We start from the raw sequence: 23,426 nt of genomic DNA, 5'->3' as shown, positions 1-23,426 counted from the left end.
ATTCCTTTTGAATCCATTTATGGATTTGGCTCAAAAGTTGCAGTGGCAGTATTTCAAAAGAAATGCTTTGTGTAATGGCAGCCAAAGGGTATGTTCACATTATGGAATCTTACGGAGGTTCCGCTGCACTTATCTAGCATTGGTGTGAATGGGTCTTCCACTAACCCATTCACAGTTCGGAATTTTATTGGCAGAAAATTCCACGGTAGGAATTCACATGGCACACATATAAACTTTTTGTGGATTTTCTGCATTGCTGTCAAAGGTGACTGCACAGGTCAGTGCGGTCCTGCTGAAGAATTTTAGCGATAGCCACTCTGATAAATTCCTCACCCGCAATATCTTTAGGCAGAGATTCTGCAGAGTGAAGATACCCTAAATGCCCATTCACACATGCGTATTTTCTGCTGCATGTCTGCTGCAGATTTGCTGTAGCTAATTTTAGTACCCTTTGAAGTCAATGGGCAGCAAATTCTGCAGTAGATGTGCAGCAAAAGTATGCACATGTGAATGGACCCTAAGGCCGGTTTCACACGGCAGAATTTCTGCACTGAATCTGCAGGAAAATTCAGCATGAATTCATAGCCAATACACTTTCCCAATGTCCCATTTCTGCTGCAGGAATTTCATTGAAGTAAATTGGCTATAAATTCATGCAGAATGGTTGCTTGGTTCTTGAGTTATCTATACAATGACCCACCCACTCATCTGTGGCTGGGTTCATATGTAGTATTTCTGTCTGTGTTTTTAGTCCGAACCAGGCAATTTCTCAGTAGCGGATGGCTTTATGTTTACTAATTATTTACTTTTATTTTTTTTTATTTAACCTTACATTAGCTTACTTTACTTATCTTTCATACTGCATCCCCATAGTTACAAATAAAGCCCTATGCAAGTATAAAACTGGCTGCAGTAGAATACTGACAAAAGTATGGCTTTGTTCTTCAAAAGGCATCCTGCATCTGCACAGAGCAGAAGAAATCTGCAATGATTTTGCCATCGACAGTGATTCTTCAGTGAAATTTACATATTGCCAACAGATTGTGCTGCAGATTCACTGCGGATGTCACCATTATTTATATAAATATGAAATCCATAATGTAAATGGTATTGAAGATTTCTTCTGCTATGTGTGGATTGGGTTTTCAAAACCCATCTGCATTCATTTTACTATAATTTTCTGCAAAATACAGTTGGAGTCTGTGCTGCAAATTGTGTGTGAATTCAGACAAATTCTGCTTTTTTTCAACTTTAAACAGGTACTCCACACCCAAACACCTTATCCGCTATCCAAAGGATATAGGATAACCTGTTTGGCCGATGGGATCTCCCGTGTTCTCTGGCCCGGCACCCCGGTGTTCTGAACATTTATGTCCAGAATGCTTGCTGTACAAGGCTCTGGGCAGTCGTGGTTGTCATGCCCCCTCCATTCATGTATGGAGGGCAATTTCACTCAGTGCATGTGGATTACTGTGTGCCAGGCCTGAGATCCAGTCTGACTGCTGGGACCCCCTGTGATCAGACATCTTATCCCCTATCCTTTGGTCTTATCCCCTATCCTTTGGTCTTATCCCCTATGTCTAGGGGAGGAGTGTCCTAACCATAAAATAAAACATGGTAACACTCTTTGTTTGTTTGTTTTTTGTTGCAGTTTTATTGTGTACGTATGCATCTATAGCTCTCCGGTAAGGATGACTTGGATTATTTATTTTTCTTCTGCAGCTGGAGTGCTTGAAACTCATAGCTTCTCAGAAATTCACGGACAAGAGGATTGGTTACCTTGGTGCAATGCTTCTTCTGGATGAAAGACAAGATGTCCACTTGCTGATGACCAATTGCATTAAGAAGTAAGAAATTAACCTGTTTTCTACAACTGCGCTGTCTACAATATTGGCTGCCTAGAGCATGCTGAGATTAGTAGTTCCACTGGGCCACTGCTGTTCTATAACCGCACTAATGACGTAGGCTTACTATCTCTATGGTGGGATGTTTGTGTTTCTCTCAACTTACAAAACTATTCCCAGGATGCCACAGGCACAGCAGACTGGACATGTATAGTGGTGAGAGAGTAAATGTCAGAGGTGATCTTTGAACCTAGTGTGATAATAGCGGTTGCATATGACAAAATGAAAACATGGGAACTTTGTCACCTGTAACTAAATTATTGCATAAAGTTTTAATTGTAGTTTTATTTTTTTCCCTCCATTCATGCCAATTGGTGGCTCTATCTCTTCTGCAGATATTCCACTCTGCAGATTGTTTTCTCTGTGAATACTTTGTTATACACCATTCAAAAAGACATTTGCTTGCAAGGTATTTTGGTGGGCAATATATGCTACAATTTCAGCTTTTGTAGACATGGTCTTGTCTTATTACATTGCATCATACATCTACTAATATGTGTGATGCCAACTTTACAAGCTTTTAAAATCCACTCTGCATTACAAGAGCTGTTACCTAGCCAGGTGTATGTGTGGTCACAATATTTTGCTGTTTATTTTTCAAACCAGTCTCAAATTTTGCCTAAGGGTACGTTCACACTACGTAGTTCCTGCGGAATTCCGTGCAGTGAACTTTTGACATCAGTCTGAATGGGTCTTCCGCGAGAACCGTTCAACTGAGAAATTGTTCCGCTCAAAGAAAGAACATGTTCATTCTTTGAGCGGAATTAAGTGAGCACTGCATATCCGTCAGTGCCGTGCGGTCCTACCGCCGGCTGCCAGGCTGAATCTCCGACCGGAGATTCAGCGTGCAATGCTCAGTGTGAGTGCACCCTAATGTGAGAAGAGGAAAATTAAGATTCAGGAAGCTGAATCAGTGTGTGTTCTGCATTTTCCTTCAAAGTGCAGGGAAACCAAATAAGCCCAGTCATTTCATTTGTCAATTGTTTTCTTTTTTTTTTTTTTCTTTTTCAGCTCAGTCAGATAAGTGACTAGACACAAAGCAGAGGCTTTAATTGGAGAGACTGGGATCTAGTGACATGAAGTGCTTTTTATAGGGATTATGTGGTGTGAAGAATTGGGGTTTATTTAACTGAAAGTGTTGGAAATCTGAATAAAAAGGTGTATGCTGCAAGCATAGAGTGCAGCTGATCCATATAGGCTATAAACACTCCCATAGTAATGTGCCATAAGGATAGACGTTTTAGTGCAATTTACAGTATCTCACATAAATAAGAACACCCCTCACATTTTTGTAATCATTTTATTTTTTATATCTTTTATGTGACAACACTGAAGAAATGACACTCTGCTACAATGTAAAGTACTGTGTGTACAGCCTGTATAACAGTGTTTAATGTTGTGTCCTCATAAAAACTGAACACACTCAACTCATTGGCCCAGATTTATCAAACTGTGTGAGAGAAAAAGTGGAGTGATTTTCACCTAGCAGCCAATCACAGCTCAGCTTTCACTTTACTTTTGAGCTCTGATTGGTTGCTGTGGAAAAATCTCTCCACTTTTTCTCTCACACAAGGTGCTAAATATGGGCCAATGTCTATACCTTGTCAAAAGAAGTGAGTAAACCCTCCAAATGTCCAAATTGGGCACAATTTCCAATTTTCCCTTCCTGGTGTCATGGGACTTGTTAATGTCACAAGTAGAGATGAGCGAGCTTCCTGTACAGTAATTAGATTCGTCACGAACTTCTCAGCTGAACTCATTTATGCAGGTTAAAGTCAGCAATTGCCGAGCCGAGAAGTTTGTGACAAATCGAATTACTGTAAGTTCGCTCCTCTCTAGTCACAAGGTCTTAGGTGTGAATAGCTGGTGTCATAAATTTGGGTTTATCACCCTTACACTCACTGTTCACTGGAAGTTCAACATGGGACCTCAAGGTAAAGAAACCGGAGTATCTGAAAAAAAAAATTTTTGTTCTACATAAAGATGGCTTAAGCTATAGAAGGTTACCAAGAGCAAAAAACTAAACTGCAAGACAGTGGGCAAAACCATACAGCGGTTTCACAGGGCACGTTCTAGTCAGACCGGGCTCACCATGGTTGACCAAAGAAGTTGAGTGGACATGCTCAGCAACATATCCAGAGGTTGTCTTTGGAAAACAGACGTTTGAGTGCTGTTAGCATTGCTGCAGAGGTTGAATTGGGAGGGGGGGGGAGGGTCATCCTGTCATTGCTCTGACCATATGCTGCACATTGCATCAAATTGGCTTGCATGGCTTTTGTCCTAGAAGAAAACCTCTTCTAAAGATGAAGCATAAGCAAGGCCACAAAGAGTTTGCTGGAAACAAGCAAACTAAGGACATGAATTGCTTGAACAATGTCCAATGGTCAGACATCCGTGATTAAAAACGTATACCCTATCCTTTGTACTACTTTAGGCGGTGCTGGAAACTTATAGTGGGGAAACACAATATTGACTCTTTGGACCCAATATTGACATTCCTACTTTGGGGTATACTCTGTTGCCAAGGTGTAAACATTAAAGGCTGTGTTATTTTAAGGGAACAGCAATATTTAACACTGTTGTACAGAATGTACCCTCATTACTCACCACATAGGATGTCAGAGGAAAGGGATTGATTCGCTTCATCACTAGTGCACAGACAATGCTGAAAGAAAAACTGTGTAGACTGGATTCAATAGGCAAGAAGTCCCACAAATCACGTCATAGCCTGTCTGCATTTATTATGAAGCTGTTTATTCTGCATCTAATTTGTGTAAATTGATAAATGTCTTGTGAAGGTGGGATACTTTCTCCTTGGTTATACAATTGTTTGCTGTATCGGTGAGATCATTCTGTGTGGGTGGAATGGAGAAAACAGAATAACAGCTGACTGAGTAATAACTCGCATTCATGTGGCTCTCTGCTGTGTTGTGACTTAATGCTGCACAATTATTAAAGGGGTATTGCTAGGCTATGAAATCTGGCCCATCACCTTCTAAGAATGGATCAGCTACCGTACTTGTTAAAGAGAATGTGTCATCAGAAAATGACCTGTTTAACTCCGATTTATATGTTAAACATTCTATTTTAAGAATTGTTGGCGTTTGTTTTCCCACTATCTAGATTTTATAATGATCATCTTGCAATTTCCATTCTGGTCACTAGATCTAAAACTAAGCTAACACTTCAGTTCTGTACAGATCATTGCCAAGGAATGCTTTCTTCACAAGAGTAGAGTGAAAGGTGGCACCAGTATATTGATAGCAGTGGATCCACTACCATTGCAGAGCTCCGCATCCGTACAATGACCTCGGCAGAAAATGCTCAGCAATACATGTGAATGGGACAGGTCCTTCCCATGGGGTTATCTATGTCCATGCATCCTTCTGTAAAGCATTTCATTAAATGCTCTAAAAAAAAAAAACAGCTCAGGCAAGATGGCAGCCACCGTAATAATTATAATAATAGTAATAGTAAATAGAAACAGAAACAGAAAATAGAAACAGATTTAAACAGTTTTTAGTAATCTTTCTTTAAACAGGAAAAAAATCTACATTCACTTTAATGCAGTTGTGCAATCATTAACACAGGATAGGACATAAGTGTATGATCCAGCTGGTGGGACCATCCACCATCTTAAGAACGGTGTCCTGTGTTGAAGTGAAGCAGTCGATGCATAAATACAGTTCTCGGCTATCTCCACCAGCTCGCAGAGACAGTGGAATGCAGCAGCAGTGCACAAATGCATCTGCCACTCCATTTTTACAGGAGACTTGGGACCCCTTTATTAAGGTCACAGGGGTCCAAGCAGTTGCATACGCTGTGATCATACACCTCTTCTTCTTCTTCATGGTTTTAAAGTCACTGCATTGCAAAGGAAGCAAGCCAAGTTAGATCTCTTGTGATCAGCAGGGTCCTAAAATTCAGATCCTCACTAGGCATAATGTCGGTGATATGCTGTAACAGCCAGGCAATTTTTCTGTTAAATTTCATTCAAAATGTTACCTAGCTATCCTACTGAATGGGAATAAAATTATTCACTCACTAGTTCTCCTCTGCTACTTTGTTACAATCTTTGTATATGATAAATATGTAAAAAAACAAATCCTTTTCTGTAAGATTTGTTTAACTGGTAACTTCTCTTTCCTAGTGACCTAAACCACAGCACTCAGTATGTGCAGGGTCTGGCACTGTGCACTTTAGGCTGCATGGGATCCTCAGAGATGTGCAGAGACTTGGCAGGGGAGGTAGAAAAACTTCTAAAAACATCCAACTCCTACCTGCGCAAAAAGGTAAATGTATAAAGCACTTGTTATTGGTTGAACTATGCAACTTTTATAGAACAATCTACAGAGATATAAAGATTCTGCTTGGTTACCTTTGGGAGAGACTGTTGCTGGACAGCTGTTCAACTACATTTGGATTTTAACTAGCTTCACTTTTGCACCAGCTACAAAAGCTAGTGTTTGTCAAAGCATGCTGGGAGTTATAGTTTTGTAAGACTCTAAAGGAATTATAGGAATGTCTTCTAAATTTGGTCTCTATACATCTTTTACAGGCTGCATTATGTGCTGTTCATGTAATCCGAAAGGTCCCAGAGCTTATGGAAATGTTTTTACCTGCTACAAAAAACCTGCTAAACGAGAAAAACCATGGTATGTACCCTGTCATGACATCTTTCATTGGCTTAGTATGTGGCAATGACCACATTCCTATTTTTTATTCTGTTTCTCTAAATTTCACCTTTTATTCTTAACTATTAATTTTACTATACAGGAGTGCTGCATACCTCCGTGGTGCTCCTAACAGAGATGTGTGAAAGAAGCCCCGACATGTTGACACACTTTAGGAAGGTAGGGTTTCATGGCCATTCTTAAGATTATGGCATCATTTTAGCAAAAATCCAAGTTAAAAGCTATTGACATCTTTGCACTGATTTTATTTTATTTTTTTATTGCTTCCCAAATGCAAAGTGGGAAAACTTTCAATGTAGTCTTTTAGAAATGTCCTACTATTTAGCAGCTACTGAGAGAAAGAGATTCCAGTCAGATGGCCTTTCTGCTTTCTGTGTTAGAAATGTGGAGGGGAGAGTGTTACACACCAGCTCTGATAGTAGAAGGGGAAAGAGAAACCACCGAGGGCAGCTCTTACAGGCTGGAAAGAACAGATTGGGAAAGAGCAGTTTAGATACAAGGCCGTCTGCAGAGGAAAATCATATAGGCAGTGTACAAGTATAAATAGAATAAAAAAAACTTACAGCACACTGTAGAAGCTGTACATAAGGTAGGGTCACACTGAGCGGATACGCTGCGTATGCGTTAGGAACAGACACGGGGCTTTCCCTGCCACAGCCATGTGTCTGCAATAAGGTTCAGGAGCCGGCCACACTTCTTGGCAGATTTCTCTCTGCGTATCTGCTCAGTGTGACCCTACCCTTGTAGAGAAAGTGTTTATGAACCAGAAGTACAAAAAAAGTCTCTTCAAAGATGTCTCTAGTCTTTTATTCGCATACCACATACATCACTGCTTATCACAAATGGCTGTGGTTTCTGGCACAGATGGTTAATATGTTACACTCCAGATTAGCGGGGAAAATGTACAAAAAACTGCACAGACTTTGAAAAGTGTGAGCCTTCAATTGCTCACGTTTAGTCCCAAGTGCACCAGGTTTGTAAACAGATGTGTGCTTTTGATTTAAAGGGGTACTCCAGCCCTAGACTTCTTATCCCCCTATCCAAAGATAGGGGATAAGATGTCTGATTGCGGGGGTCATTCAGCTGGTGACGGCCGCCACACCCCCTCCCATAGACTTGCATTGAGGAGGTGAGATGTCACGAGAGGGGTGAGCAGTGCAATCGCGATACTCTGGCCCCTGTATCGTGAGTCATCACTCCGGCCCCTGTATCGCGAGCGATCTTCGCTCCATGAGGCTGATGACAAGTGGGTGCTGCAGGAGAGATTGCGGGGGGTCCCCAGCGGCGGTACCCCCGCGATCAGATATCTAGGGACGGAGTACCCCTTTAAAAAGCATCTGTCACTTAACCCCTTCCTTCCCAAGGACGTATGGGTACATCCCCTTGCGAAGGTGGGAGCAGCTATGGAGGGGAATTGTGATGTCATCTCGCACTGTAACGCGTGGCCCCCAGCTACAATCAACAGCTAGGGACCACAGCTAATAGCCTGCAGCAGCAATTGCCGCTGCAAGGCTATTAACATTTAAGATCCTGCGATAAAAGCTGATTGCGGGACCTAAAGCTAGCAACTCAATGTAGCCGGCTGGTTGCTATGGGTGATTGGGACCACTGCTGGGCAATCGCGCGGTCCTGATCATCATAAATGATGGCTGCAGGGTCTTTACCTTCCTCTGTGCCGTAGGATCTTCTCTCTGTGGCTCAAGCCTGCTTTGACAGGCTAGAGCAACAGAGCGCAGATAACACTGATCAATGCTGTGTAATACCCCAGCATTGATCAGTGTTAGGAATTAAGATACCATGTTATGTAAACCCCTACAGGGACTTTAAATATTTTTTTTTTTTTATAATAAATAATAAAAAAAAAGTAATGTGTATAAAGGTTTAAATCGCCCCCCTTTTCCCATTTTATAAATTAAATCATGTAAAATAAAAAAAAAAACGTGATATCACCATTTTCTTAAAGCGTACCAGTCATCCAACAAAAATATTTTTTGAAATATATCACTTGGTACCTAATCCTGACCATGTACATCAAACTTTTGTGTCTAGCACCTTTATTTTTTTTTTTACTTTTTACTTTAATTTAGCTCACTAGTCTGAATTCCTCTCAAAGGGAGGGGGCGTGGCCTCACTGTACAGGTCTCCGCCCCCTCCCTCAGGATGCTGTTTGCTCACATCTCCCCTAGCATTAGCAAAACTACAACTCCCAGCTTGTCCTCACTGACAGTAGCGGGACACAAGCTGAACTTGGGAGGATTTTTCCTCCAGCAGTGAGTCCTGCGTTCACAGCTGTCATTCAAGGAAGTGTGTCCATGACGCATGGACACAGCAGGACTAGTATGTGTCCACGCAGGTTGGGGGGGGGGGCAGATGTTTAACTTGCTTTTTCAGTATGAAATCCAGAAAATTTTCTAATAAAAGCAATTGCAAAAACCTATTGGTTTTACATTCTTTAAACATATCAAAAGTTTTTTATCTGACAGTGCCCATTTAAATGTCTGAATTAAAATGTTATTTAAACCGCACAGTCAATGGCGTAAACGGAAAAAAAAATGCCAGTCCAGCGCACTTCATATAGCAAAATAAAATTCATAAAAAGTGATCAAAAATTCCATTAAAAACAAAAATGGTACCGTTAAAAACTACAGATCACGGTGCAAAAAATGAGCCTACCTATAGCCCCGTATACAGAAAAATAAAGTTATAGGGGTCAGAAGAGGACCATTTTAAGCCTACTAATTTTCTTAAGATACGTTATATATTTTTTTTTCACTAGCAAAATAAAACAAAACCTATATAAATTAGGTATCCTTGTAATCGCATGGACCTACAGAATAAAGATAATTTTTACCAAAAAAGTGCACTACCTAGAAACATAACCCCCCTAGAAGTTGCATAATGGAGGTTTTTTTTCCTCCCCAATTCTGCCCACAAATAAAAAAAAATTTGGCTTCACCACTCACCACATTTCATTACAAAGTACAATAAGTCCCTCAAACAACAAGCCCTATAGATGGATAAAATTGACGAAAAATTGGAAGTTATGTGTTTTAAAAGGAAAGAAGGAAAAAAGTTATACCTTTTCGTTGATTATCTGGAGTGCAGTATATCCATATAAAAACCACTTTATGAATTTCTCTGGGAGTTGTCCAAAGCAGTCTGGGAGACCAGGTCCACTATACTCCGTGGTCTCAACGCCTCTCCCCGCTTATGTCACACCTTCTTATTGATAGGCATGCTCAGTGTCAGGGAAGCGGGGGAGCCGGAGTGACTGTGTAGGAAAGAGGCATTGAGGCACCAGAGCATAGCAGACCCAAGACCCAGGAGTAGACATGTGAAGCCCCACTGCACTGCGTGTGCAGTTTCACAAGTCTGTTTTATGTGACAGATGCTGTTTAAGTTTGGAGCAAATTGCTCTGAACTTTCTCCGCTCTTAAAGGGTTACTATCATTTAAAAAATACTTTTAAAATGTTGCCCAGACATGTCAAAAGTTTTGATAGAATCTGGTCTCACCGCTAGTTATAAGAAAGACAGCATTGTGCTCCACTCCCTGCCCGGCAGATATGATCTTTTTGCTACACAGACTTATATAGCAAAAAGGTTGTATTTAATTGACAACTGGGGAGTGAGCAGTGTGCTGCGGTGAACTTCCCAGTCTTATAACTAGCAATTGCAGCGAATCTTAGGAGTGAGACCGAATGCGATCAAAACTTTTGACATGCCTGGGAAACTTTTTTTTTATTTTTTATTATTATAGTAACACTTTAAAGTAATGAAAGCTATGCCTGTGTTAGGGTGCGTTCACACTGCGGAATCTCCACTCGCTGAATGCAGCGAGCAGAGATTCCGTCTGAGGCCGCCGCCAAAAATACTTTGGCGCCAGGGCCATGGGGCACTGAGCCATCACCATTGACGGCTATGCAGTGCTCGAGGAATCAGCGCAAAGAATAAAATTTCCGCAGTGTGAACGGGTCTCGTGGAGACCCATTCACACTAATGTTAAGTTCACACCGCGGAATTCCGCCCGTGGAATTCCGTAGTGTGAACGTACCCTTAGCAAATGTGGTCCTGTGTATTTTAGGTAGTGACTTAAAACCTAAACCCTAATTTAAGCATGACTGCCTTTTACCTAATTGCGCAATGCTTATAACTGTAGTGTTTTTTTTGTTTTTTATTCGTTTACGTATTTTTTATTTCGGATCTGAATGTTTGCAAAGAAAAACAATACCAGGCTAGTAATAAAAGTGGCACAAAATTGCCTACTATATAGAGCAAATATTCACATGCAAAAGTTAACTGCTTGTTAACCTGTCTGTGAACTCCCAAAACACGTACCAAAAACCAAAGAAGACAATGTAGTCAATTATCAATTACCGTATATACTCGAGTATAAGCCGACCCGAGTATAAGCCGAGACCCCTAATTTCAACCCAAAATCCCAGGAAAAGTTATTGACTCGAGTATAAGCCTAGGGTGGGAAATACCTCATCCCCCCCTGTCATCATCCAGACCCGTCATTAACATCCTCATCATCATCCCCTTGTCATCATCCCACACATCCCCCCTTCATCATCCCCTTATCATCCCACACATCCCCCCTTCATCATCCCCTTGTCATCATCCCACACATCCCCCCTTCATCATCCCCTTATCATCCCGCACATCCCCCCTTCATCATCCCCTTATCATCCCACACCCCCCCCCCCTTCATCATCCCCACCCCCCTTCATCATCCCCACACCCCCCCTTCATCATCCTCTTCTCATCATTCGCCCTCAGTGGTCTTCAACCTGCGGACCTCCAGAGGTTTCAAAACTACAACTCCCAGCAAGCCCGGGCAGCCATTGGCTGTCCGGGCTTGCTGGGAGTTGTAGTTTTGAAACCTCCGGAGGTCCGCAGGTTGAAGACCACTGCGGCCTTCAACATCATCCAGCCCCCCTCTCACCCCCTTTAGTTCTGAATACTCACCTCCGCTCGGCGCTGGTCCGGTCCTGCAGGGCTGTCCGGTGGGGAGGTCGTCCGGTGAGGAGGTGGTCCGGGCTGCTATCTTCACCGGGGGCGCCTCTTCTCCGCGCTTCCGGCCCGGAATAGAGGCGTTGCCTTGACAATGACGCAGAAGTACGTTGGCAATGAACGCACCTCTGCGTCGTTGTCACGGCAACGTGACTATTCTGAGGCCGGGCCCGAAGCGCTTAGAAGAGACCTCCCCGGTGAAGATAGCAGCCCGGAACCAGTATCCCACCGGACCACCTCCTCACCGGACAGTCCTGCAGGACCGGACCAGCGCCGAGCGGAGGTGAGTACTCAGAACTAAAGGGGGTGAGAGGGGGCTGGATGATGTTGAAGGCCGCAGTGGTCTTCAATCTGCGGACCTCCGGAGGTTTCAAAACTACAACTCCCAGCAAGCCCGGACAGCCGATGGCTGCCCGGGCTTGCTGGGAGTTGTAGTTTTGAAACCTCTGGAGGTCCGCAGGTTGAAGACCACTGCGGGTGGGGGAGTTCACTCGAGTATAAGCCGAGGGGGGTGTTTTCAGCACGAAAAATCGTGCTGAAAAACTCGGCTTATACTCGAGTATATACGGTATTAAAAATAGCATTTTAATAATATATTAAGATTACATGAAAAGGGGACAAGAATCTCTGTTTTTTATTGTGGAGTATAGGAAGAATGCCACCCCTATACCCAACAATAATATTTTTGTGTACTAGCTTCTGTATGTATATGTTCCATCCTTACCCTACATCATTTTTTGAGGCGATTCAGTCTTTTACATGTTGAAGTATGTAATGTCACAATTTTTTTTTTTTTTGTGTAATCTTAATGAAATAATAAAATATGTAATATTTATAATTGACAAGTGACTATTGTCTCTTCTGGTTTTTGGATGTTTGATCTGAGTAATGTTGTTTCTTGTAAATGTATGTTTTGTGTAAGGACCTCTGGCTTGTACTACTTGTAATGTTGTATACCTATACATCATGTAAGAACAGCATGGTTCAAGATCTGCTGTTCCCTTTTCCTAATACCTGCTTCCTGTCTTTTGCTCTCTGCCTTTTTTGGATCGTGCTGTTTGTTAGAATGAAAAGGTAAGCATTATTAGTTGTCTTTTTATTTGTTCCCAAATACCTATTTAATCTTAAAAGTAAAATCTTCCCTAAATATATTTTTATGACTAAAGTTTTCCCCTCCCATTGATTATAACTTGCTTGTCTTTTGTGATGTTGTAGCACAACCTGGGCTGCCTAATTCTGCCTTCAGGGGTCATCATAGCTGTAGAACCTACAATATATGTGTTAATCTATTGTCCAGTTTGTGTATCAGTGATAGAATTTTGTCATTGTCTGGTGTAAAAGCATAATGATGTGGTGTTAAACATTATCCACTATCTCCACAGCTTGTTCCTCAGCTAGTTCGTATTCTTAAGAATCTTATAATGTCCGGGTATTCTCCTGAGCATGACGTGTCTGGCATCAGTGACCCTTTCTTACAAGTGAGCATGAATATTTTCTCTCTCCTTGCCTTATTCCATAGGAGTGCCTGGAATCTCAGAGTTTGTGAAATTTAGGCCTTAGTTACAAGATTGTTAGAAGTCATTTGGCATTCTCTCTATTCTCTTTTAGGTCCGGATACTGCGACTTCTCAGGATTCTTGGTCGAAATGATGATGACTCAAGTGAAGCAATGAATGACATCTTGGCGCAGGTGCATAGCTCTAGCAATCTTCCAGCTTGCTTTTTAGGTTTTGCATGTATATTTACTGTAGCTAAGTGTGTTCTATTTCAGTCAGGGGGATAAAGAAAAACTGCTACGTACCTATCTGCTAGGTAGGGATTACACATGTATCAGTATTTCTGACTTTTGTAACTGAGGAATCCTCTGACCATAAATATTTTTGTGCCCATACAAATATATCGGCCAAATATCTAATGCGTATGGAGATATCCCAACTTTCCCCAGATATCAGGAGCGTTATAGATAGGGCATGTTGGATTTTAGCATGCCCAATCCCTTGTTTTCAAGTGAGATAAACTACTGCTAAAGTTTTTGAAAGAAACTTTTTTTTACTCTCCTTATCGAGAATACATGCGTTCTTGGCTGAGCAGTGTTCATGCTTATGAGGGGTCATGAGAAATGGCCCTCTGCTAATCACTACATCATCTCTCTACATTACTAGAAATATCTCTCCAGGTATTCTATACCTTATTGTATCGGGACACTGTTGCTTTTATTGGCTGAACATATTTGAGCAGTTAACAGATGTGTGCAGTGGCATACATGCAGAATCACATCACCTGTAAAGCATCCGTAATACTGACATACAATAAGGTGGCTAGTTGTAAGCTGGCTTATTGTATAGAAAGCTTGGCAAGTGTCTGTTTTAATTACCAGCGTACTAGTGGTTAAAGGAGAACTGTAATGAAAATTCTTTCTTTACCTCTGTGCCCGAGCTGCCAAAAAAAAGAAAAAACTAATTTTACCTCCGTTTCCGATGTTCCCCCGTTGTGCCGATATCTGTGTCTGTCCTCTGGTGTTGGTATTCTTTCTGCTTCCTGGGGACGGGGAGTCATACAGCGCTCAGCGTATCACCGGCTGCAGCGATATCAAGCTTCGGCCGGTGATAGGCTGAGCGCACTGTCATGTAAAGAGCTTGGGCCCTGCCTTCTACCTGTTGCCTGGGCTCCTTACATGACAGTGCGCTTAGCCTATCACCAGCCGAGGCAGAACATCGCTTCAGTCGGTGATATGCTGAGCGCTGTATGACTCACCATCCCCAGGAAGCTGGAAGAAGACCAGCACCGGAGGACCCAGACACAGATATCGGGGGAATGTCAGAAAGTTGAGTGTGTGTTTAGTTTTTGCAGCTCTGGCACAGAAGTAATGAAAAAAAATTCACTACAGTTCTCCTTTAACAATACCCCATCTTCTGATGATACTAATGTTAGCTTCTATCTTTCTTTTTTTCTTCTGGTAAGCAAAATATGCGATCATTTTGGGTATAGTGAATATCTCATATCACAGGACACTGCCTTAATGTATTGGCAATAGAATCCATATGTGTGATCATATTCGCCATACTAGTTATGACACATAGACTGAGTATTAATGCCCGATAATCATAGTTGTTGTATTGTATACTAGATGGTTGGCCCCAGCTATTTTGTATCCTAGAGTCAGTTAGCTAAATTCACTTAAGACACAGATATTGAGTCACAGATCACAGTCCTTTATGTCTGTTTACACAGACTTGTTGTAAATAATACTGCAAATCATGAGATAATCTTGAGGTAGGAGCAATTTAAAAAAGTAGGCTTTGTTTAAAAACTTTCCCCTCTTTAAATTGGCAGATTTGATTCAGTGCAGGAATTGTTGTGCATTTATTTCATATCCCATTCTATGGAGGTTTAGATGCTGTCTGATCTGTAGGCGTTCTCCTTATTGCAGCACGAGATTGCATTTTTGAAATCGGAGTTTTAGGTAAATTGTCAAACAAGCTCAGACTGGGACTGTTGCAATGCCACATGGGCCCCCTAGAAATGGCAGATGGATCACTGTAGGTTCTTGTAGTCTTTCACTGTAGGTTCTTGTAGGCTACTTTCACACTATCGTTGTCGGGGTCGCCGGGGAGAATAGCGGGAGAAAAAAAATACTGCTTGCGCAGTCTTTTTCTCCCGCTACTTCTGCTGAAAAATACCAGCCCCACGGACCCCATTGACCGTCAAAATGACAGTCGTCACACTAAAAAAATTAAAAATAGAGTTTGGCGTCCGTTCTTGACGGGTTGTGGATAGAAGGCATGTTCTGCAGTCTATGGCTCTCCATAATTCATTTGCAGCACTTTTATAGTGTAAGGGCAACATAGAGGTAGGCTCAAGCACAGAGGGTGAGGAACCATAATCTACTATGTCTAAGGTATTAAAGACTGCAACCAAATACAAAAAGGATAAGGTGAGGACCGATCACCTACCAACAGCTGCTTTCTATCATAAGAGGTGTGGAGTTTGGGGAAAAATAGTTTTGAGCGAGGTCTTCCTGGTGCTACTGCTAGCATAGAAAGGGGGAGGGTTGCCCTGTATGTGAAAGATAGCATAAGATCTAACCTAATACAGGTTAATGAGACCAACTTGGGGTCAGTTTGGGTTACATTGCAGTTTGGTAATCATGCAGTAACTCGTGTAGGTGTGATATATAGACCGCCAGGCCAAGTTAAAGAATTAGATGATCTACTAGTTGAGGAGGTAACTAAAATGACATTAAAAGAGGGGAAGTTATCATTATGGGAGACTTTAATCTTCCGGATATAAACTGGAAAACCAAAATAGCTTGTTCTGCCAGGAGTACAGAGATTCTTAATTCCCTACTAGGATTATCTCTACAACAAGTAGTTAAGGAGCCAACCCAGAAGAAAGCCATTTTAGATTTAGTATTCACAAATGGGGGTTCAGTATCTGACAACTGCAGGTGAACGCTTGGGATCTAGTGATCACCAGTCAGTGTGGTTTAATATAAGAACAGTGACTGAGTCACACTACACAAAAGCAAAAGTTTTAGATTTTAGAAAAACTGACTTTTCTAAAATGAGATTAGTCATAAATGAGTCCCTATCAGACTGGAACAGTTGTAATGGAGTCCAGGAGAAATGAGACTACTTAAAAGCTGCATTATTATAGGCAATAGATAACTGTGTAAGGCTTGTCAGTAAAAACAAAAAAAGGAAGAGACACCACAGTGGTACTCCGCAGAAGTGGCCAAAATAATAAAAATCGAAAAGCTAGCACTCAATAATTATAAAAGAACCCAAAGCAATGAAGATAGGGAAATCTATAAGATTGGGCAGAAAGAGGCCAAGCAAGTTATCAGAGCTTCTAAAGCACAGGCAGAAGAGACACTCGCTCAGTAAGTGAAGAAAGAAGATAAAACATTCTTCAGATAGATAAATAAAAAAGGACTGACTGCCTCAATACATATCTGTTCAGTTTTTACAGCAGAAAATAAAGGAAAATGATTGGCCGGTTGGACTGTCTCAGTAGGTCGCTAGGGGAATTCACTGCTCGGTCAGTGTCCGGGTTGGTTTTTTTTTTTTGGGGGGGGGGGGGGGGGGGGGGGGTGCCGGGAAGTATGTATGAATGTGTGTCTGGTTGTTTGGCTGTTGGATCCCTCTCGGGGCCTTGGAGTAACCAACCTTATTGTTGGTTACTGAGGTGCGCTGGGACCTTCGGGAGGTGCTGTTCTTTCTGTTAATGTTATCTCGCCATGTTGGCTATGTTTGTTATCTTTATATGTAAATCTTAAATAAAGACTTTAAAATTAATTAAAGAAAATTAAAGAAAAAGGACCACAGTTAGGGAGAAAGACGAATAAATATTTTGATGCATGTGTATTTAAAGAGGAGGTTCTAAGTCAGCTGTCTAAAGTTAAGACAAATAAGCCATATGGGCCTGATGGGATACACCCAAAGATACTAAAAGCTTAGCGGCGTACTAGCAAAACCGTTAACAGATTTATTTAATCAATCGCTGGTAACAGTGGTTGTCCCAGAAGATTAGAAGTTAACAAATCTTGTCCCTATTCATAAGAAAGGGACTAGAGAGTAGAGAGGAATCAGGCAACTGTAGGCCAATAACTCTATTGAAGGATAGGATTGTGGAACATCTAAAATACCATGGATTGCAAGATGAAAAACATAAGTTTACTTCAGGGAGATCATGTCAAACAAATCTTATTGATATTTTTGATTGGATGACTAATAAATGATGGCAGAGGTCCAAAAAGGAGATTTTTGTTTACTTACCGTAAAATCTTTCTCGAAGGATCCATTGGGGGGACACAGACCGTGGGTGTATGCTGCTGTCTCTAGGAGATGTGACACTATGGTAATAAAAAAAGTCGGCTCCTCCCAGCAGGATATACCCGCCTTCAGGCTCTGAGCTAATCAGTTTAAGTTCCAGAGCAATAGGAGGAGACAAACAGATCAAAGAAAAACCCAAAACTTTCCGAGAACCAGAAGAAAAAACATAACTGAACACACCCTCGGACAGAGAACCAAGGGAAAATCCCAAAAAGGGCGGGAGCTGTACCAGACGTAGACGTACCAAAGCCGTCCCTTGGGTGGGCAGATAAGCAGTCAGGCAGATGGCCAATCCACTGCCGCCTGCAACACTTTACGACCCAGACTAGCATCAGCCGATGCGAAAGTGTGAACTCTGTAAAACCTCGAAAGTGTGCAAAGACGACCAGGTAGCCGTCTTGCAAATCTGCGAGGCCGAGGCTCTATTCTGCAGAGTCCAGGATGCCCCAACAGAACGGGTAGAATGAGCCACAACCCTGAAAGGAGGAATCTTCCCCTTACAGCGATAGGCTTCCGAAATGGCGAACCGAATCCACCGAGAAATGGTGGCCTTGGAAGCAGGTTGTCCCTTGCGACGACCTTCCATAAGGACGAAAAAGGAATCGCACTGACGAAACGAAGAAGTGATGGAGAGATAAGACCGAACAGCCCGAACTACATCCAGCTTGTGTAGTAAGTGCTGCTTAGGATGAGAAGGAGCAGGACAAAAGGACAGGAGGACAATGTCCTCATTGAGATGAAAGGCCTAGACCACCTTAGGTAAAAAGGAACGATCTGGCCGGAAAACAACCTTGTCCTGTTGGATCACCAGAAACGGAGAACGACAGGAAAGAGCTGCCAATTCAGACACCCTCCGGATGGAGGTGATAACAACAAGAAACGCCACTTTCCAAGAAAGGAGGTGGAGAGGCACCACTCTAAGGGGCTCAAAGGGTGCACCCTGGAGGGCACTCAGAACCAAATTCAAGTCCCAAGGGGAAGCGGGTGACCGATAAGGAGGAACAGCATGCGCCACTCCTTGAAGGAAGGTCCGGACACGAGAATTAGAAGCCAGGGGCCGCTGGAAAAAGAACAGCAAGGGCCGAAACCTGACCTTTAAGTGAACTAAGAGACAACCCCAGTTCCATCCCCGACTGCAAAAAGGAGAGAAGACGGGAAACCGAGAAGGTTACTGGGGAGAATTCCTGAGCTTCACACCAACGAAAAGAAGACCGCCAAGTACGGTGGTAAATTCTTGCAGAGGAGGGCTTACGAGCCTTGAGCATGGTGTAAGTGACTTCGAAACAGAACCTGCGGGCCCTCAAAACAGCGGTCTCAACCGCCACGCCGTCAAATGCAGCGACTGTAAATTGGGGTGGCAAAGAGGACCCTGTGAGAGCAGGTCTGGGCGGAGCGGAAGGCGCAGTGGAGCGTCGTCCAGGAGCCTGACTACTTCAGCGTACCACGACCTTCGGGGCCAATCTGGAGCTACCAGAATGGCGGGGACGTCCTCTGCCTTGAGCTTCCTCAGCACCCTGGGAAGGAGCGGCAGAGGAGGGAACAGATAGGGTAGGGCAAACCCCGCCCAAGGAATCACTAGGGCGTCTACGGCCAGAGCCTGAGAGTCCCGGGACTTGGACACAAAAGGAAGGATCTTATGATTGTGCCGGGACGCGAAGAGGTCGCAGAGCTGCGCAAAGACCTCCGGATGTAGAGACCACTCGCCGGGGTCGGGTGAGGACCGACTGAGGAAGTCCGCTTCCCAGTTGAGCACTCCTGGAATGTGAATCGCCGAAATGGCCGGAACCTTTCTTTCCGCCCAGGTGAGAATCTTGGTCACCTTGGCCATGGCTGCCGAGCTTCGAGTGCCGCCCTGTCGATTTATGTATGCCACGGCTGTGGCGTTGTCCGACTGAACGCAGACAGGATGGGACTGAAGACGGGACTCCCAATGAAGAAGACAAAGAAGAATCGCCCGTAATTCCAATATGTTTATCGGAAGAAGGGTCTCCTGGGGATACCAGAGTCCCTGAACCGTCCAATGCCTGAACACGCCGCCCCAGCCCGACAGACTGGCATCCGTTGTAACAACCTGCCAGTGATGGGGAAGAAATGACCGCCCTTGGAGAAGAAGGGGGGAGCGGAGCCACCAGAGCAGAGACTGACTGACCCTGCGAGAGAGAACAATCGGACGATCGAGGGACAGAGGAGACCTGTTCCATCGAGAGAGAATCGCCAGTTGAAGGGGGCGATAATGAAACTGGGCAAAGGGTACGGCCTCCATAGTTGCCACCATCCGACCCAGGACTTCCATACAAGTGCGGATGGAGACTTAGACCTGGGTCCGAAGCGAGCGGACCCCCGACCAAAGCGCCAGACCTTTGTCCGGCGGAAGACAAATTCGGGCAGAGGCCATGTCGAATCGAAGTCCCAGCCTGGGTAGGACGGAGGACTGACTTGTCCCGGTTGACCATCCACCTGAAGCGAGTCAGAGTATGGAGAGTGATGTCCAGATTCTCCAGAGTCTGGGCCCTGGTTGGAGCCTTGATGAGAAGGTCGTCCAGATAGGGTATCACCGAGATTCCCCTCGACCGTAACAGGCCCATCACTGGTGCAAGGATCTTTGTAAAGACCTGAGGAGCCGTGGCTAGACCAAAGGGGAGGGCTACTAATTGAAAGTTCCCCTCCGGAAACGCAAAGCGGAGGTACCGATGATGGCCTGGAAATATTGGCACATGGAGGTAGGCATCCTTGATGTCCACCGATGAAAGGAACTCCCCTTGTTCCATGGACGCCACCACCGAACGGTGAGATTCCATTCGGAAGTGGCGGGTAAGAATGTGACGGTTGAGACGCTTGAGGTCTAGGATTGGTCGCACAGAACTGTCCTTCTTGGGGACCACAAAAAGATTTGAATAGAAACCCCGAAACTGTTCCCCTGGAGGAACGGGAATGATAACCCCCTGGAGAAGCAGAGACTGGAGAGCCGCTCGAAATTGCTTCGCCAGAGGAGGAGACCGGGGGCCTGGGATCGAAAAAAGCGATCCCTCTGAAGGGGGGCGAATTCGATTCGGTAACCGTTGGACACCACATCTCTGACCCAGGAGTCCTGAATGTGTGAGGTCCAGATGTCTCGAAAAAGCAAGAGACTACCTCCCACCCGAGAAGAAACCGCGGGTGGGGGCCTCACTTCATGCAGAAGTGGGTTTGCGGTTGCCTGATTTGGGCGCAAAACGGCCGGACCGGTTGGAGTCCGACTTCCAAGACGGGCGTGCCCGGAACGAGGGAGCCTTCTTGTCCCGGGAGGGCGCCTGCCCTGACCCTTTGCTGGAGCCAGAGGTCCGAAAAGTAAAGGGCTTCCTTTGGGAAGTAGGGCGAGCCTTATTTTGAGGTAACAAGGAACTCTTACCTCCCGTTGCCTCAGAGATAATCTCATTAAGGCGTTAGCCAAAAAGACAGCCACCTGTAAAGGGAAGCTCAGTGAGAGACTTTTTGGAAGCGGCATCCGCATTCCAAGCTTTAAGCCACATAGAGCGGCAGAGAGCCGCTAGGTGACCCACAGCAAAGGCAGAACAACGGGCTGACTGCATGGAAGCTGCGCACAGGAAGTCCACAGCTTTAGAGCATTGGAGAGCCAGAGCAGATAGATCCTTGGGGGGGGGGGGTCCTGCTAAGATATCCTGATGGAGCTTTTGGCACCACTCCGACAGGGCCTTGGACACCCATGTCAAGGCTAGGATGGGAAGAAGTGAAGAGCCAGTTGCTTCAGAGGCAAACTTCGCTAAGGATTCTACCTTCTTGTCCGTGGGATCCTTGAAGGCAGCAGCATCTGCCAGAGGCAGTGTAGTCGCCTTAGAGATCCGGGAGATTGGTGGATCCACTGAGGGAGGGGAAACCACCTTAGTGACAAAGTCAAATGGATAACGTTCTTGAATAGTCTTGATTCCCTGGAACCACTTGTCTGGATGTTTCCATGCAGATTCCAGAATGTCGTCAAAGTCAGCGTGAGAGCTGAACCTTTGAGGTGCTGGCTTAGCACGATGAAAGGATACTCCTGGATTGACATCCGAAGATCATTGGTCCTCTAAGTGAAAGGTGTCTCTTATGGCTGTCACCAATGAGTTCACCGTTGCAATTGAGTCCGAGCGGTCCTCTGAGTCAGATGCCGGCTCAGAAGCCTCGTCCACCAGTTCACCAGGGGAATGTCCTGGAGGGGGACGACCCTGACCAGGTACGCGGCTCTGGCGTGGCAGAGAAGCGACTCCGATAACGTCCTCTGGAGAAGCGACGTTTGTGCCCAGATGAAGGTGGGCGGGACCCACGAGGGGAACGCTCACGTATATCTGAAGACTCAATGGAAGAGTCAGACGAGGCACCCCTAGTACGCTTGTGAGAGCGTGAAGTATGTGGAGATGAGGAGCGGACCCTCTAAGAGGCCCTGCGCAGGGAAGGCCCCTTCAAGGCGGACACCGCTTCCTGGGAGGCCTCAGCCACCGAACTGGAGACTTGGGTCAAGTCAGCCATATTCTGGGTCAGGGAAGAAACCCAGGCTGGTGGAGCTGCTGAACCCACCGGAACCGAAAGGGGATCAGGGGGTCTGGGGGAGCAGTGGAGCAGGCAGGGCAAGTGGGCTCAGCAGAGCCAGACATCTTGGTATTACAGTGCTTACATACAAAAGAAGTCACTGAAGTTCCAGGTTTCTGTTTAGAGGGAGGAACAGCTCTGGGTACGGACATAATGTGAAAAAGACAGGAACTTTCTCACCCTAGTCTGTGTCCCCTGTCAGCTGCAGTGAGTAGAACTCTGCTCCGTGCAGCCAGAGTGAGGGAACAGGCCAGCCAATAGGAAGAGAGGGGCGTGCCTGAAGCAAGGCACTAAATAACTGACCCCTTCCTACTGAAAATCGCGCCCACGGCGCTGATTGGAGGCTGCTTCGCGCCTCTGAGAGCTCCCAGCCCTGTGGGCGGAGATATAGACTGCCGAGAAGAAACTGTAATGGCGCCCGCTCCTTGTCCTGAGCCCACATGTCAGCCGCATATGCACTCGGGGGAATAGAGCGGGCGGCCTATACGCAGAGACTGCCGGAGGAAGTGAAAGTTAGCCGGCGCTGAAAGCGCCTGGCCCAGCGTCGCTGCTGTCAGCCGCATATAAGGCGCTGCCGGCGAAGTGAAAGCAAGCCGGCGCCCGGCCCGTACCAGCGCCGCGGCTGACAGCCAAATATAAGGTGCTGTGGACATAGTTGCACTAAGACACACACACACACACAGTGAAGTGCCCCATATATTACATGCCCCCTCAGGTGCCACTGCTCCCCCAGAATAAAAGTGCAGCCCCTGTATAAGCCTGCCCCTAACATGAAAGGTGGGCCAAAAACAGGGAGTCTCCAGAGGTTGCAAGTCCGTACCTATGGAGAAAAGGGGGGAAGTACATACCTCAGTCAGAAGAACTTGCCTAATGGAGTCTTCAGTGAAGTCTTCAGTCAGCTTTAGTTACCTGCATCACACCTGGCTGCTATGCGCGAGCGAGGCGAGCAGGGAAATAGGGGGACCCAGACCCATGAGGTACCAACCCAGGCGCTGACCGTTGGCGAGGGGGGTGAACAGCGCATATACGCAATGTCTGTGCCCCCTTACTCGCAATGGGGAAACAGGGAACCGGAGTCCCTGAGTCCCCACCTGAAAACAGAACAGAAAAGGGAATAAAAAAACTAACACGTCCCTATACTAGGAAAACAAAAAATCAGAAGACCTGGTCTGGAGAATTCCAGACCATATCCACCTCCTTCAGACACTAAGCTTAAACTGATTAGCTCAGAGCCTGAAGGCGAGTATATCCTGCTGGGAGGAGACGACTTTTTTTTTATTACCATACTGTCACACCTCTTAGAGACAGCAGCATACACCCAGCATACACCCCAGGGTCTGTGTCCCCCAATGGAGCTGATAGAGAAATAGACATTACTTATGTAGATTTTAGTTAGGCTTTTGACAATGTCCCACATA

The 23,426-nt window shown here is 44.8% G+C and overlaps 1 protein-coding gene across 4 annotated transcripts in view; it reads left to right on the top strand.

Moving 5' to 3' along the window:
* The window catches only part of AP1G1 (adaptor related protein complex 1 subunit gamma 1), a 102,111-nt gene that overhangs the window by 39,193 nt on the left and 39,492 nt on the right, over window positions 1-23,426 (top strand). For all 4 annotated transcript variants that reach the window (XM_056525864.1, XM_056525865.1, XM_056525867.1 and 1 more), the window contains 6 exons: window positions 1,723-1,847; window positions 6,055-6,196; window positions 6,463-6,559; window positions 6,681-6,757; window positions 12,995-13,090; window positions 13,221-13,301. In XM_056525864.1, coding sequence (XP_056381839.1) covers window positions 1,723-1,847; window positions 6,055-6,196; window positions 6,463-6,559; window positions 6,681-6,757; window positions 12,995-13,090; window positions 13,221-13,301 — 618 coding nt within the window. The remainder of the gene's footprint in view (window positions 1-1,722; window positions 1,848-6,054; window positions 6,197-6,462; window positions 6,560-6,680; window positions 6,758-12,994; window positions 13,091-13,220; window positions 13,302-23,426) is intronic.

The sequence above is a fragment of the Hyla sarda genome, chromosome 6 (assembly GCF_029499605.1).
Source record: "Hyla sarda isolate aHylSar1 chromosome 6, aHylSar1.hap1, whole genome shotgun sequence".
NCBI classification, from domain to species: Eukaryota; Metazoa; Chordata; class Amphibia; order Anura; family Hylidae; genus Hyla; species Hyla sarda.
This window is presented reverse-complemented; position numbering and strand designations above follow the sequence as displayed.